The sequence below is a fragment of the Sinocyclocheilus rhinocerous genome, unplaced genomic scaffold (genome assembly GCF_001515625.1).
Source record: "Sinocyclocheilus rhinocerous isolate Xijiao unplaced genomic scaffold, SAMN03320098_v1.1 scaffold64, whole genome shotgun sequence".
NCBI classification, from domain to species: domain Eukaryota; kingdom Metazoa; phylum Chordata; class Actinopteri; order Cypriniformes; family Cyprinidae; genus Sinocyclocheilus; species Sinocyclocheilus rhinocerous.
In genome coordinates, this window is record NW_015659929.1 from 592741 (window position 1) to 604972 (window position 12232).

General features: G+C 38.0%; 1 protein-coding gene across 2 annotated transcripts in view; it reads right to left on the reverse strand.

Annotated features, from left to right (window-relative positions):
- Nucleotides 1-2157: 2157 nt before the first annotated feature.
- The window catches only part of LOC107724485 (M-phase phosphoprotein 8-like), a 17562-nt gene continuing 7487 nt past the window's right edge, over nucleotides 2158-12232 (reverse strand). The window contains exons 2-14 of one of the 2 annotated variants that reach the window (XM_016533452.1): nucleotides 10987-11136; nucleotides 9847-10860; nucleotides 9138-9228; nucleotides 8572-9054; nucleotides 7197-7319; nucleotides 6962-7050; nucleotides 6392-6532; nucleotides 6188-6274; nucleotides 5282-5436; nucleotides 5005-5162; nucleotides 4791-4915; nucleotides 4220-4303; nucleotides 2158-3069 (exon numbers count right to left, since the gene is read on the reverse strand). In XM_016533452.1, coding sequence (XP_016388938.1) covers nucleotides 3028-3069; nucleotides 4220-4303; nucleotides 4791-4915; nucleotides 5005-5162; nucleotides 5282-5436; nucleotides 6188-6274; nucleotides 6392-6532; nucleotides 6962-7050; nucleotides 7197-7319; nucleotides 8572-9054; nucleotides 9138-9228; nucleotides 9847-10860; nucleotides 10987-11136 — 2742 coding nt within the window. In that variant the 3' untranslated portion in view covers nucleotides 2158-3027. Of the gene's footprint in view, nucleotides 3070-4219; nucleotides 4304-4790; nucleotides 4916-5004; nucleotides 5163-5281; nucleotides 5437-6187; nucleotides 6275-6391; nucleotides 6533-6961; nucleotides 7051-7196; nucleotides 7320-8571; nucleotides 9055-9137; nucleotides 9229-9846; nucleotides 10864-10986; nucleotides 11137-12232 lie in introns of both variants that reach the window. The other variant, XM_016533451.1, reaches the window with a different exon arrangement.

Here is a 12232-nt window from a genome sequence, read left to right on the forward strand (position 1 = left end):
TTTACAACACATTTGAACACCTTTCAAGTACGTTTTATTTCTTGCTATTAAAGTAACTTGCGGTTTATTGGTAAAATCCTCTGTTCCCTCAAAACGCTCTTATTGCTTCTTGTCTCGTGAATCAGACGTGTTCAAAATAGACGGTTCTCGGTTTAACGAGTCAGTGAGTTGTTGTTGACTCGAGAACAGATCTGACCGAATCATTCATATCCGGTTTGTGAACTGGTTCAGCGGATTCATTAAAATGAATCGACTCATGCACGCGAAAAACATTTGAGCAACGATTAACCCATCAAGCATTTAGAATGGTTGTTTGAGATTAGCAGGAACAGGCTGACAGACATGTACATATCTTGATTAAGTTTTATATTATTCGATAATCTAAGTAATGCAAGATTTGTAAATTAGATTTTAAAGTTGTTTTGGTGAAAGAGAATTCGACCGATTTCATCCTAATGTAATATAAATGAACGCTTTGACAAATAACGGATATGTATATTGTGTTATAAGACAAAAACGGTAGTATCCAGCAATACAGAGTGAAAAGCAAAATTGCTAAATGCCACTAAATTTAGTTGGCTGTAATTATACACACTAAAGCAGTCTGTATTGAAATAATAAAAGTGAGAGGTACACTACAGCACGAAAACATGGGGACGGAAATGCATTGCGCAAGAGCCAAAGTTAAATTTTTTCTGCAAGAAATCCTTTAACGAAACATAACATACAAAAACAAACTTTTCAGCTGCTTAATAAAACAAGTGTCCTTAATGCCCGATTAAAATAAAACACCCTCTTGCCCAACACAAGTTGGCACTGATGGGGTCGAAGAAAGATATTAATTGATAGATATGATCGATATGAGTGACCCAGTTTGTCATCGTGACTCGTGAAATCACGTTGCGAGACTCGATATTATTAGTATTGGTCAAAAATGATCCGTGCTTTAGAGCCGACATTATACTATGTGTGTATTAAAATTAACATTAGGGAAGACCATTAGGTCTAGTGTGCAGACTTATTTTGACAAAACAGACACTAAATAGGCCTATTGTTTTACAGTTTGAGGTGATATAGGGAGTTAAACATTAATTAAATTTCAAAACTTTACGACAGATACAACAAACATATTTGATTTTGTCCAACGTTTGTATTTTTGTTTTTGAAGATATCAGTAGTTAGATGAATCCACTCAGCTCCATTTTGTTTATCCATTCTGTTGAACCACTGTGCCCTTTTGGCTTGTTTTAAGACCCACTTTAAAGTCTCTGCTTCTAGAACAAGGAAAATCTACCCGTGTGGCTACAGCAAAAAATAATGTCAAGGTGTACATATTGTGATGCATGTGCCAGATATGAAACATGTACATATTTATCAAAATTATATGATTAATCAGAATAACCCAGCTTGTCTTAGTGCTTTCAGAAATGTTTGTTATATTTCCCTATATAAACTTTTGTACATGGACATTTTTTTGTCCTTAAAGATGTTGGCTGGTAATCCAGTGTTTACTAGTTTGCAGACATCCAGTGAACTGGAAAATGTCAAAAATCCAGATTGTCTTTTTGTTGCTGCCCTAATAGCAGGGGTGTCAATTCCTGCAGAGTTTAGCTCCAACCCCAAGTAAACACACCTGAAGCAGTGAATTAAGGTCTTGCTAGACATACTAGAAACTTCCAGGGAGGTATGCTGAGGCAAGTTGGAGCTAAACCCTCCAGGACTGAGTTTGGACACCCCTGCTTTACAGAATATATATTGAAGACCAGGGGCCTCCAAACACTGTCCTGCAGAGTTTGGCTCCAAACCCAATTAAACACACCTGAAGTAGCTAATCAAGGTCTTCAGACTTACTAGAAACTTCCAGGCAAGTGTGTTGGAGCTGGTTGGAGCTACACATTCGGCCCCCCATGAGCAGGATTGGACACCCTTGCTGAAGACAGTTCTATCACATCCATCTCTAGTGCATATGTTGGCAATGAACCATCTTTCCCATCTGAACACACTCTAACATACATTCATCTGAAACATGACGTCTTCTTTGTTACACTGAATGTGTATATAAATTAAATCAGAGATGCAAGTCTCTAGTGCTGCACCAATTAAGAGAACAACTGTTTATTTATTGTTGCTATAGTAAATAGGAGAGAAGACAAAATATTGATTGTTATGGAAATATATGTACAGTTTATTTACGTTCCCTAATAATCAGTATTAAAATAACATGTTCTACTGATCACGCCTACTTGGATGACTTCAATCTTCCTCCTCTCAATGCAAAAACAAATTAGCCCTTAAAATTGCTCACAACCCAAATGTATACATTCAAACATTTCTTCAACTATAATGGCTTCATTTTGTCCAATTTAGGATTCATGCCTTTAAAAAACCATCACATTCTCCGGAAACAAAATATGGAAACTTGTATTTTAAAGCACCCACTCTGGAGTTCAAAGTCACACTTGGGTCCAGTTTTGTCACAGTCCCACGAGCACAAAGCAACAGGGAGCCAAGAACTGCTCATTCGTTCCATCATTCACTCTGCACAAGCAATGAAGACCGAAGCACATCAGATGAGTGTGTGGGTCAGGTTAAACAGAACAGAACAGAACATAAAACAAAACAGTAGGTGAATCTGGAGTGATAAATTATTCTATTTAAAAGAGAAAAAAAAATAAAAAAATAAAAGGAACACTTTACAAACAAGAGTTACAAATGACCTTCAGATACAAATCCAATTTGTCACATTTGCCAACCTTCATGTGTGACGCAGTTGCTATCCAAAATCAGACCTCCGGAAACGCATTAAACACTTGCAACACTTAACCAAGCACATATTAAAATTCACACTGAGATTTGTGACTGTTTTTTTTATTGAACTGTTAAGTACTGCAGTCTTTCCCCAAAGTAAAACATAACCATTTCTAAACTGTCTCCTGCTCAGCATGTGTCAAGTGTAGGAAAAGTCTCAGTTCTTGGGGAGGCCGAGCTTCTGCAGTGACCTTTGACCTGGAAGGGAGGACTGTGGCATCACTGTAGTTGGACTCTGTATGCACAAATTAGCAGTTTAACCTGTGGAAAAAGTGAAACACATATGACATAATTACTACATTTTAATTAAGGCTCATTTAACAAAAGGCTTGCTTAGCTCAGTTTCCACTTTTCCATGACCTTTCCAGTCTGAATTACTTAAGGATATAAAAAAAAAAAAAAACATGAAAGAATAATGGATCATTAAAAAGAACCAAACTCAAAGATTCTCTAACGAATCAGACACAATTTTTTATTCATACTGCCATGACTTTGAGGCAAAAAAATAAATAAAACAGCATTCCAGTTGCATTTTAATGGAAGTAGCATAAGATTTTTTCTTCCATACTGACGTACAACTTAGGGAAACTGGTGATCAAAAAAGGAAAAAATGTAGGGCATGACTTGGTTCTATCTGTCAGTTGTTGTTTGGATGGAGGCAGATCTGAATGCAATTAACTGGTCTAAATGATTAGAAATGTCTGTCATATCACTGAAAGGTCAAGTTGCGATATTTTTATAAAGAATTACCAGGTCAAAAAATTAACATACAAGGATGAAATGTTCACAAAACGATCAATAACATGCATTTAAAAACTAGAATGTTAATTTTACGCTAACTTTAAAATTCCCCGATATTTCCAAAGAACCATGGAAACCCAGTTAGCGACAAGTAGCTCTTATTTTACAGAGCCCTATCTCAATTATTCACGCTTGCTTTGGTGTAGCGCTGAACAATTATTCAATATTAAAGGGGTCATATGATGCGATTTCAAGTTTTACTTTCTCTTTGGAGTGTTACAAGCTGTTCGTTAATAAATAAGATCCCTAAAGTTGCAAAGACTAAAGTCTCAAACCCAAAGAGATATTCTTTATAAAAGTTAAGACTGGTCCACGCCCATAATGTTCTTTTTAGCAGCATCATATGACCCCTTTAATATATATCGCGATATACATTTTTTTCAATAATGGTGATATGATTTTTAAACACATTTCTGATATTTCAATACACATTACCAGTGTTTCCCATACATTGATTTATTTGTGGCAGTTGACTTCGTTGAATAAACATGAGCACCGCATATTTAAAAATCAAAACGTGGCGCGCCCTACTTTGGTGCATGTTCAGGCATTTATAAAGCAGTATTTAAACCATCTCATATAAATAATAATGTGTGACAGTCCTAGGTACCTTTGCTGTGGGCGACTCTGCCAGACGGATGAACAGTTTGTTGGTTCCCTGAACAGGACTGAAAGAGTATATGAAATGGCTGTCCTGCAGGGGGAGCAGCACGCAGAGTGTGAGAGACTGTAGACATTCAACTAGGGATGTAACGATTACCTGTTTGACGATAAATCATTAACTCTTTTCTTTATTTAAAGGCTGAAATTCAAAGCTTTATTTGAACATTTATATTAGATATTTCAACATGCTATTAAACCGTTGTCAGTCAAGTTGTCATTTAAAATTCGAACATCATTGGTAATGTTTTTGTTTTAGTTATTATGCAAACAAAAAGCCATTTTATTTGTCGTGTGCTGATTTTTAAATATAAAACTTGGTGAAGTGATTTATGTGTCTACTCTGTACTTTTTGAACATCTCCAGTACATTTTAACAATACCGTGATAATATTGATAACCGTGATAATTTTGGTCACTATAATCGTGATAAGAAATTTTCATATCGTTACATCCCTACATTCAACAGAACAAAGAGATAACGCATTTGAATAAGGATCGCTTGTGACATCAGTGTCTTACCAAGAAGATGGGCAGCTGAAACTTATCATTCAGGACGACAGCATGGACACTACAGGGCCCGCAGAGTCTAGCTGTGATCTCATTAAGGAAGTTTGCATGGAAGATAAAAAGCAGGATGCCAGATCCTGAGACAGAAAGCACAATAATGGCACACTAATTCAGAAAATAAAACTGCAGTAATTGAGAACAGAAGAATTTGAAGTGAGTATTTTACCTTCTGCAAGTGTGTGTTGAGGGGGTTTGTAGTTGAATTCCAGTGAAAAATCTGGTCCCTCGCACAATCTGTGGCAAGCCAAAGGGAATACAGGTTCCAGCAGGGCCAGTCGCGTTTCAAAATAAGCTCTGATTGTCTCCTCCGCCACAGTTGATAACCTACCAGATGCATTTCACATATGCCCTTTATTTTAATAGTGAGATTTTTATCATGCCTGTGTTCTATATCTTTAAATATATGTGGAGGTGTTTGAATAATGCAGCAATTAAACACTCACGTTTGCATATGGTCTTTGATGAGATCATACACCATCAAATTGTTGCTAAGTTTGGCATAGTACAAGGCAGTGTTCTTGTGTTTAGACAAGATGTTGCAGTCAGCGCCATATTCCAACAGGAGGCGAACCACATCTGCATTGCCCCTCTTACAAGCCTTAGAAAGAATAATTCAACAATCAGCACTCAGTGCATACCAAATGTTATAACCTAAAAGTGCAAACTGTCTGATAGCTAGAGAATAACTTGATCATAACTTAACTTAATCTAAACTAAAAAAAACAATATATAGTACCATAAAAAAGTTTGGGGTCAGTATAATTTTATTTATTTATTTTTAAAAAAAATAATTTAATACTCTTATTCAGCAAGGATGCTTGAGAAGTTGAGAAACTGTTAGAAGTCACAGCAATGACATTTATAATGTTACAAAAAATTTCAACTTCAAGTAAATGCTATTTTTAAAATTCTATTTATCAAAGAAACCTGAAAAAAAAAGCATCACAGTTTTCAAAAAAATATTGGGCAACACAACTGTTTTCAACATTGATAAATGTTTCTCGAGCACCAAATCAGCATATTAGAATGACTTCTGAAGGATCATGTGACACTGAAGACTGGCGTAATGACTGCTGAAAATTCAGCTTTGCATCACAGGAATAAGATATAATTAAAAGTTATTTTAAATTGTAATAATATTTCATATTATTACTATTTTTACTGTATTTTTGATCAAATACATGCAGTTCGATGAGCTTAAAAGTTGTTTTTTTCTTTCAAAAACATTTTTAACATTATGTTAATGAACCCACACATTTGAATGATAGAGTATCAATCATAGGGTCATTAACAAACCAGTTTCTGTTTGCAGAGATCTAACTCCCAGGTCAATATAACACCCCTCTCACCTTCATGAGAGCCGTTTCTCCTCCCAGAGTTTGGGCATTTACAGATGCTCCTGCTTCTAAGAGAATGGCCACTGTCGTCAAGAAGTTCTGCACCAAACAGAACAGTGAGTTATTAAATAAATATGCTAATACTCTCTTGTATTAGTGATTAGAGTGAAAACCGTCATCAAGAGAGTTCCTGAACAGAGCAGTGGTGTTCTGCACCTTTTCAGCAGCATGCATCAGGGCAGTGGTGCCATTCTTCTGTCTAGCGTTGACCTTCACTCCTTTCTTAATGAGCAGCCTGAGGACATCATCCTGACCGCCTGCAGCAGCCAGCAGTGTTAAGGACATGCCGCTAGAGTCCTGCAGGTGGCAGCACAAACAAAACATTCAAAGATGTTCACATGGCATCCTACCAAACTGCACTTAAACCGAGGGATCAAGGTATGGCTGCCCTGCAAAAGGTCCAGTTAGTCTCTGCTAGTAGATGCTCTAATTACACCATCTTGATACAAAAAGTATGTTTCTTTATTGATTCAATACAAATATTTCATTACATTATATTAGATGTTTTAACAAATGTTAACAGATTAACATTTAACAGATACTTTCTGCAGGTACTATAGACAAGTATGTTCGACTGAAACCACTGACTCAGTAATGGTTAACCCATGATGAACAACAGCAACATGACCCAGGTCTCTGATGGGTGGTTAATAAAGATTCAAGACAGAGACAGGCAGAGAGGAGAAAAAAAAAATAGGAAGAGCGAAAAGGAATTAAGTAACATACCTCCTGGTCCAGATTGTAGTCCTCTTTGGAACTAAGTGCACGTTTTACCGCCAGGTAATTCCCATTCTTCACCGCTTCTCGCAGCTCAGCTGAAAGTTACATGGTAAGCAGAGCAAGGGAGAAGAGGAGAGGAAAATGATGAAGAAAACTTATATCAAGTGAAAACTGAAATGTTACAATAAATGAAAGATGGGCCTGATTTGTCCTGTTGTTTTTCTGTGTGGCTATCACTCACGGGGAGTTAAGGCCAGAGGAGAGAGATTCTCATCCTCTCCATTCAAGTGTTTCTGAAAGTCCTCCAGTGTCATCCAGTCCAGCTTGAGCTCCACCCCAAGATTAAGAGATGGCGGTCCCCTGTCTGTCACACAGAAACAGTTATTAGCATCCAGGGACTCAAAAACAGCATAGGTTCCCCACTATATCAGCTACTATACACATAGCCTATAATACATATTATAATAGAAAAATGCCAATTGATCAAATAAGATATAAATATAGTTATTGCGATTTAAAAACCTAGTTTGCTGTGCTTGTTTGTAGGCTTACAAATTGGCCAAAAATGGAGATTATATTATTAAATACTATTATGATTATTTTTAATAAATAAATTTTAAAAAACATAAGAAATAAGAAAAATTATGATTGTAATATTTCACTGTTAATTAAGAGTATTTAAGAAAAATATTACATACATTACAAGTATTATATAAAATATAATTTTACATACAACTTTAAACATATAATCATCATCATGGGTGGGCTTAGTTTTGTCATTTTTACATGTTAAACCATCAAGCTTTAACTTTAAGCTTTTCTTTTGTTGACACTGTTGACACTTATCAAATTTTGTTGATTAGCACTTTTCATTAGAAGTATGCAAAGATGGTTGGAGCTTGTCGTGTTTTGAAATGCTCATTGTCATCAACCCGAACTCAGAGCAGATGCAGAGATGGGTTCGAACTGAACTGCTCTGAGACACTGAAAACACCAGATCATGAGCTGCTCATGTGTAAAAGAACACAATGCTACCCTTCACTCTAAAAAAAACAAAAACAAAACAACTTGTCCCTTTTTGACTTGCACTCTATTCATTTACTAACTGCTTGTTTTCTTTAAAAAAAAAAACTAACACTAGCTTCTCTATTCTTTTTGTATTCTAGCCATTTCTTTTCTTTTTATTCATTATACAATTAACAAAAGCAAAAAAGGCGTCTTACATTAGCTTGCCATATTCTTTTTTTATTCTATGTTTTCTTTTTATTTATTATATAATTAAAAAAAACCTTGCTACGTATACGGCATTAAGCTAACTGAGAATTAATATAGCACTTGCGTATCATTGCTCTTTTGTTGATTTTGATTGCATCCATTGTCCTCATTTGTAAGTTGCTTTGGATAAAAGCGTCTGCTAAATGACTAAATGTAAATGTAAAACACACTGCGCATATTTAATTAAATCACAACCTTTGTAGTTTGATAATCTCACTAAAATCGATAATCACGATTTTAGTTTTATTTCAATTAACCGTGCATCCCTAGAGCAAATGAACAGAATGCAGGTGTCTCAAGACATGTTTTCAAAGTTGAATCTCTTTTTGCCAAATACAAACCAGGAGTTTTGTCTGAGCGCTCCATGGTCTCCTGAGAGTCCTGATTGTCATCGCAGGCAGCGAAGACCCGTGATTCACTGTCAGCCCTCCTTCTCCTCTTCTTGTCCTTCCATCTGGAGTCTTCTGTTGAGTCAGGAGACGCTATTGACTCAGTCATGGACTTCCTTTCCAGCCGCTCTTGCCGGGCCTCCTCTGCAAGCCTCTGTGCCTCCTCCATGCGTGCTTTTCTCTCCCGTTGGGCTTCCTCTATTCTCTCTTTCTTCTTTCTCTCCTCTTCTTCAATCCTTTCTTTCCTCTTTCTCTCCTCTTCTTCCAACTTTTCTTTCCTCTTCCTTTGCTCTTCCTCTCTCTGCTCTCGTTGTAATTCCTCCTTAGACTTGGGGGCCGGCTCGTCTGATTTATCACTTTTCTCCATCTCAGATGCTCCCTTCTCCTGTTTCTCATCGATCTCCATAGAGACAGGACTCTGACCAGGTCGAGGCACTGGTAGGAGAAGAATGTAGTGGTTAATCAAACAAAAAACACAAGACCATTAAAAATGTAATCGAGCTACAATTTTATTTTACCATCTTTTGCCTTCTCAGTCTTGTCTGAATCAGGTTTCCGTGCAGGAGATTGCTTTGACAATTTTGATTTCTTGTCATTTTTCCCTGCACCCTGTAAAACGAGTGGAAAAAAAGTCAAATCACAAACATAAAACTTAAATATTTTGAAGGCAAAAAATCATTCATGTCTGTAACAAAAAATATGAATACTTAAACTATCACTGAATTGGTTGCAGTAAGATATGTAAAGAAATTAATACTTTTATTTAATGAGGACATTAAATTGATCAAAAGTGACAGTAAATACAAAGATTCCTGAAAAACAAACTATTTCCACAAAAAAATATTAAGGAGCACAACTGTGTTCAATATTGATAAGAAATGAGCATCAAATCATATTAGAATGATTTCTGAAGGATCATGTGACACTGAAGACTGGATAACAGTTGAAAATTCAACTACAGGAATAAATTACATTTTAAAATATATTCAAATAGAAAACAGGTGAGAAAACGTATTTGAAATAAACAATGATTCACAATATTACATATGTTTAAAAATGGTAATATTTTTGCTGTATTTTTGTCAAATAACACTTGGTGAGAATAAGTGACTTTCACTTTTTTCTTTGAATTAGCATAATAATAATCTGGTACTAGTTGTTTTAACAGGTGTAGTACCTTATAACCAAAAAAAGAGAATGTGTTACATCAGAGTTTTAGACCTGTACCTTTGGAGTTGCATTCTTGTTCTGGTCTGCTTGTCTCCTTGGTACACGATCTTTTGCTTCACAGTTCAACAGAAACTTCTCAAACAAGTTAGAGGCACCTCCCTTCTCACCAGCTTCTTCCTTCGGCTCCTCCTCTTTGGGCTTGATGGGGGCTGTTGATGCTGTAGAGGATGAGGAGGAGGAAAATGCAGATGAGAGCTTCTGAGAAGGTGGGGCTGCTTCCTGCCCTTTGCTTTTAACCTTTGACTTGGGTGCGGACATAGCTGCCCCCGTGTCACTGGAGTCAGGCTCGTCCTCGCTGCGAGAAGACTTGCTAGTGCTCTTGCTACTAGTAAGGCTCTTGTGCTTGCTTGCACAACTTTCTTTAGGTGTGGCTGTTGAAACCTCCACTTTTTTAGGCTTCCTCTCTTGAATCAGGTCTTTGAAACCTGGCAACTTCAGGTCAGACTTGGCCTTTTTCTGCTTGAGATCACCTCCACTCTCACTTCTCGCAGATTTGTCTGTGGTTTTTGCTGTTGTTGTTTTGAAGGAATCATTTGTTTCTATGTTCGTCGTATCATCTGTGTGGGACTCAGAGGGCACGTCGCTCTTCTCATCCTCTTCATCCGATGAATCAATCTCTTTTTTTGACTTTACTCTCTTTTTCTTGCGGTCCTCTCCACTCTCTCTCTTCTGCTTTCCTCCATCTTTATGTTTGTCAAGCTTCTTTTGTTTCTTAGGAGTAGCTGGGGCATCGTCCTCATCAGATTCAATGAGCCTCTTCTTTGTGTCTTTTTTAGGAGGTGCAGGGGAAGGATCCCTGCTCTCCACCTCCTCCTCCTCCTCAGACTCAGGGGCAGGCAGAGGCTTATCTTGCCACCATTTCTCCTTTTTCTTCTTCTTTTCCTTCACAGGCATCTCATCATCTGATTCCTCCACTTTCTTCTTTTCCTTCTTTATAGGTGATTCTTTGTGTTTTTCTTTCTCACTGTCACTCTCAGAATCAGCATCGAACAGATCACTCTTCATGGGCAGCTTCTAGGTACAATGGAGCACAATGAATATTCACAAAGACTGCATCAAGTAAACCAGATATTGCATTGTCTGTACAAGCTCTTAGAAAAACTGCAATCATGTGAACACACATCTAAACAGTCTCACCATGCCAGTTTCCTTCTTTGGCTTCATCTCAGCCAGGGCCTTCTTGTAGGCAAGCAGCACCTCCCTGCAGTCGTCCAAGTGTGCCTCAGGCTCCCAGGTGTCATCGTCCGATGAATAGTTCTTCCATCGCACCCGGTACAGCACCACTCCCTAAAAATGTCAGAGGTCAAAGATCATGGCCTGCCAGAGGGATATCTACAATCTCCAGACAGTATTGACAGTAATGTACATAAAAGGTGCAGTAGGAGATCTTGGAAAATGCTAACTTTAGCCTGATAGCACTGAAAGCGTACATCCCACTCTCCCTGCAAATCACCCAAGTAGATATAACTGCAGACCGGAGATCTCCAAAATGGGGCGTGAACTCCAAAAGTGGGCAGAACCTATCCAAGCGCAGCGCAGGGGAAAGATTTAACTCTATCGCTTTTTTCTAAGCAACTGGGGCATCCCGGGGCTCGAAATTCGCAGGGTAGGATGGGGTAGTGACGCTGGGTGTAACTAAAAAGGTGCCATTGTCTGGTGAAATTTCGAGCCCCGGGACTCCCCCGTTGCTTAGAACAAAGCGATAAGAGTAAAATCTTTCCCCTGCGCTGCGCTGTGCTGGGACGGCTGGCGGGAGAGCTCGTGGGTGATTCCCGTTTATTAAGCAGAGGTTCAAACTCCAGTCCGAACACCATTGGCCACGGGCTTTGGGCTCTGCTCTCACGGAGAATATTTATTTATATAGCATACTTTATTTTAGATGAACTAGAAACAATGTTTAATTTATAAAGTTTTATTTTGAAATGTAAGTCAATAACAATTGGCTGGAGCCCGAGCCAATGGTGAAAGTCTTTGCGCGAGGAGACCCCGCTTCATTTTGGAGGTTCTGCCCACTTTTGGAGTTCACGCCCCATTTTGGAGATCTCCGGTCTGCAGTTATACCTACTTGTAAATAGTAGCTACGGAAACTTACTGTTTAACCAATTAACAGGTTTTTGTAGCATTTTTACGTACCCCACACCTGACCCTTACCTTAACCAGTGAAATTGACTGCACGGCGGGATTGGCTCTGAATAGCGTGGTAAAGAAAGTTGCCGTTCAGGAGATAAACAGTTAATAAGATTATGCGATATAAGATCATTCCGTAACTCCCCAACCGGACCTCACCGGAAAATGGCACCTTTTTAGTTACACCCAGCATCACTACCCCCTCCTACCCTGCGAATTTCGAGCCCCTGGACGCCCCCGTTGCTTAGAACAAAGC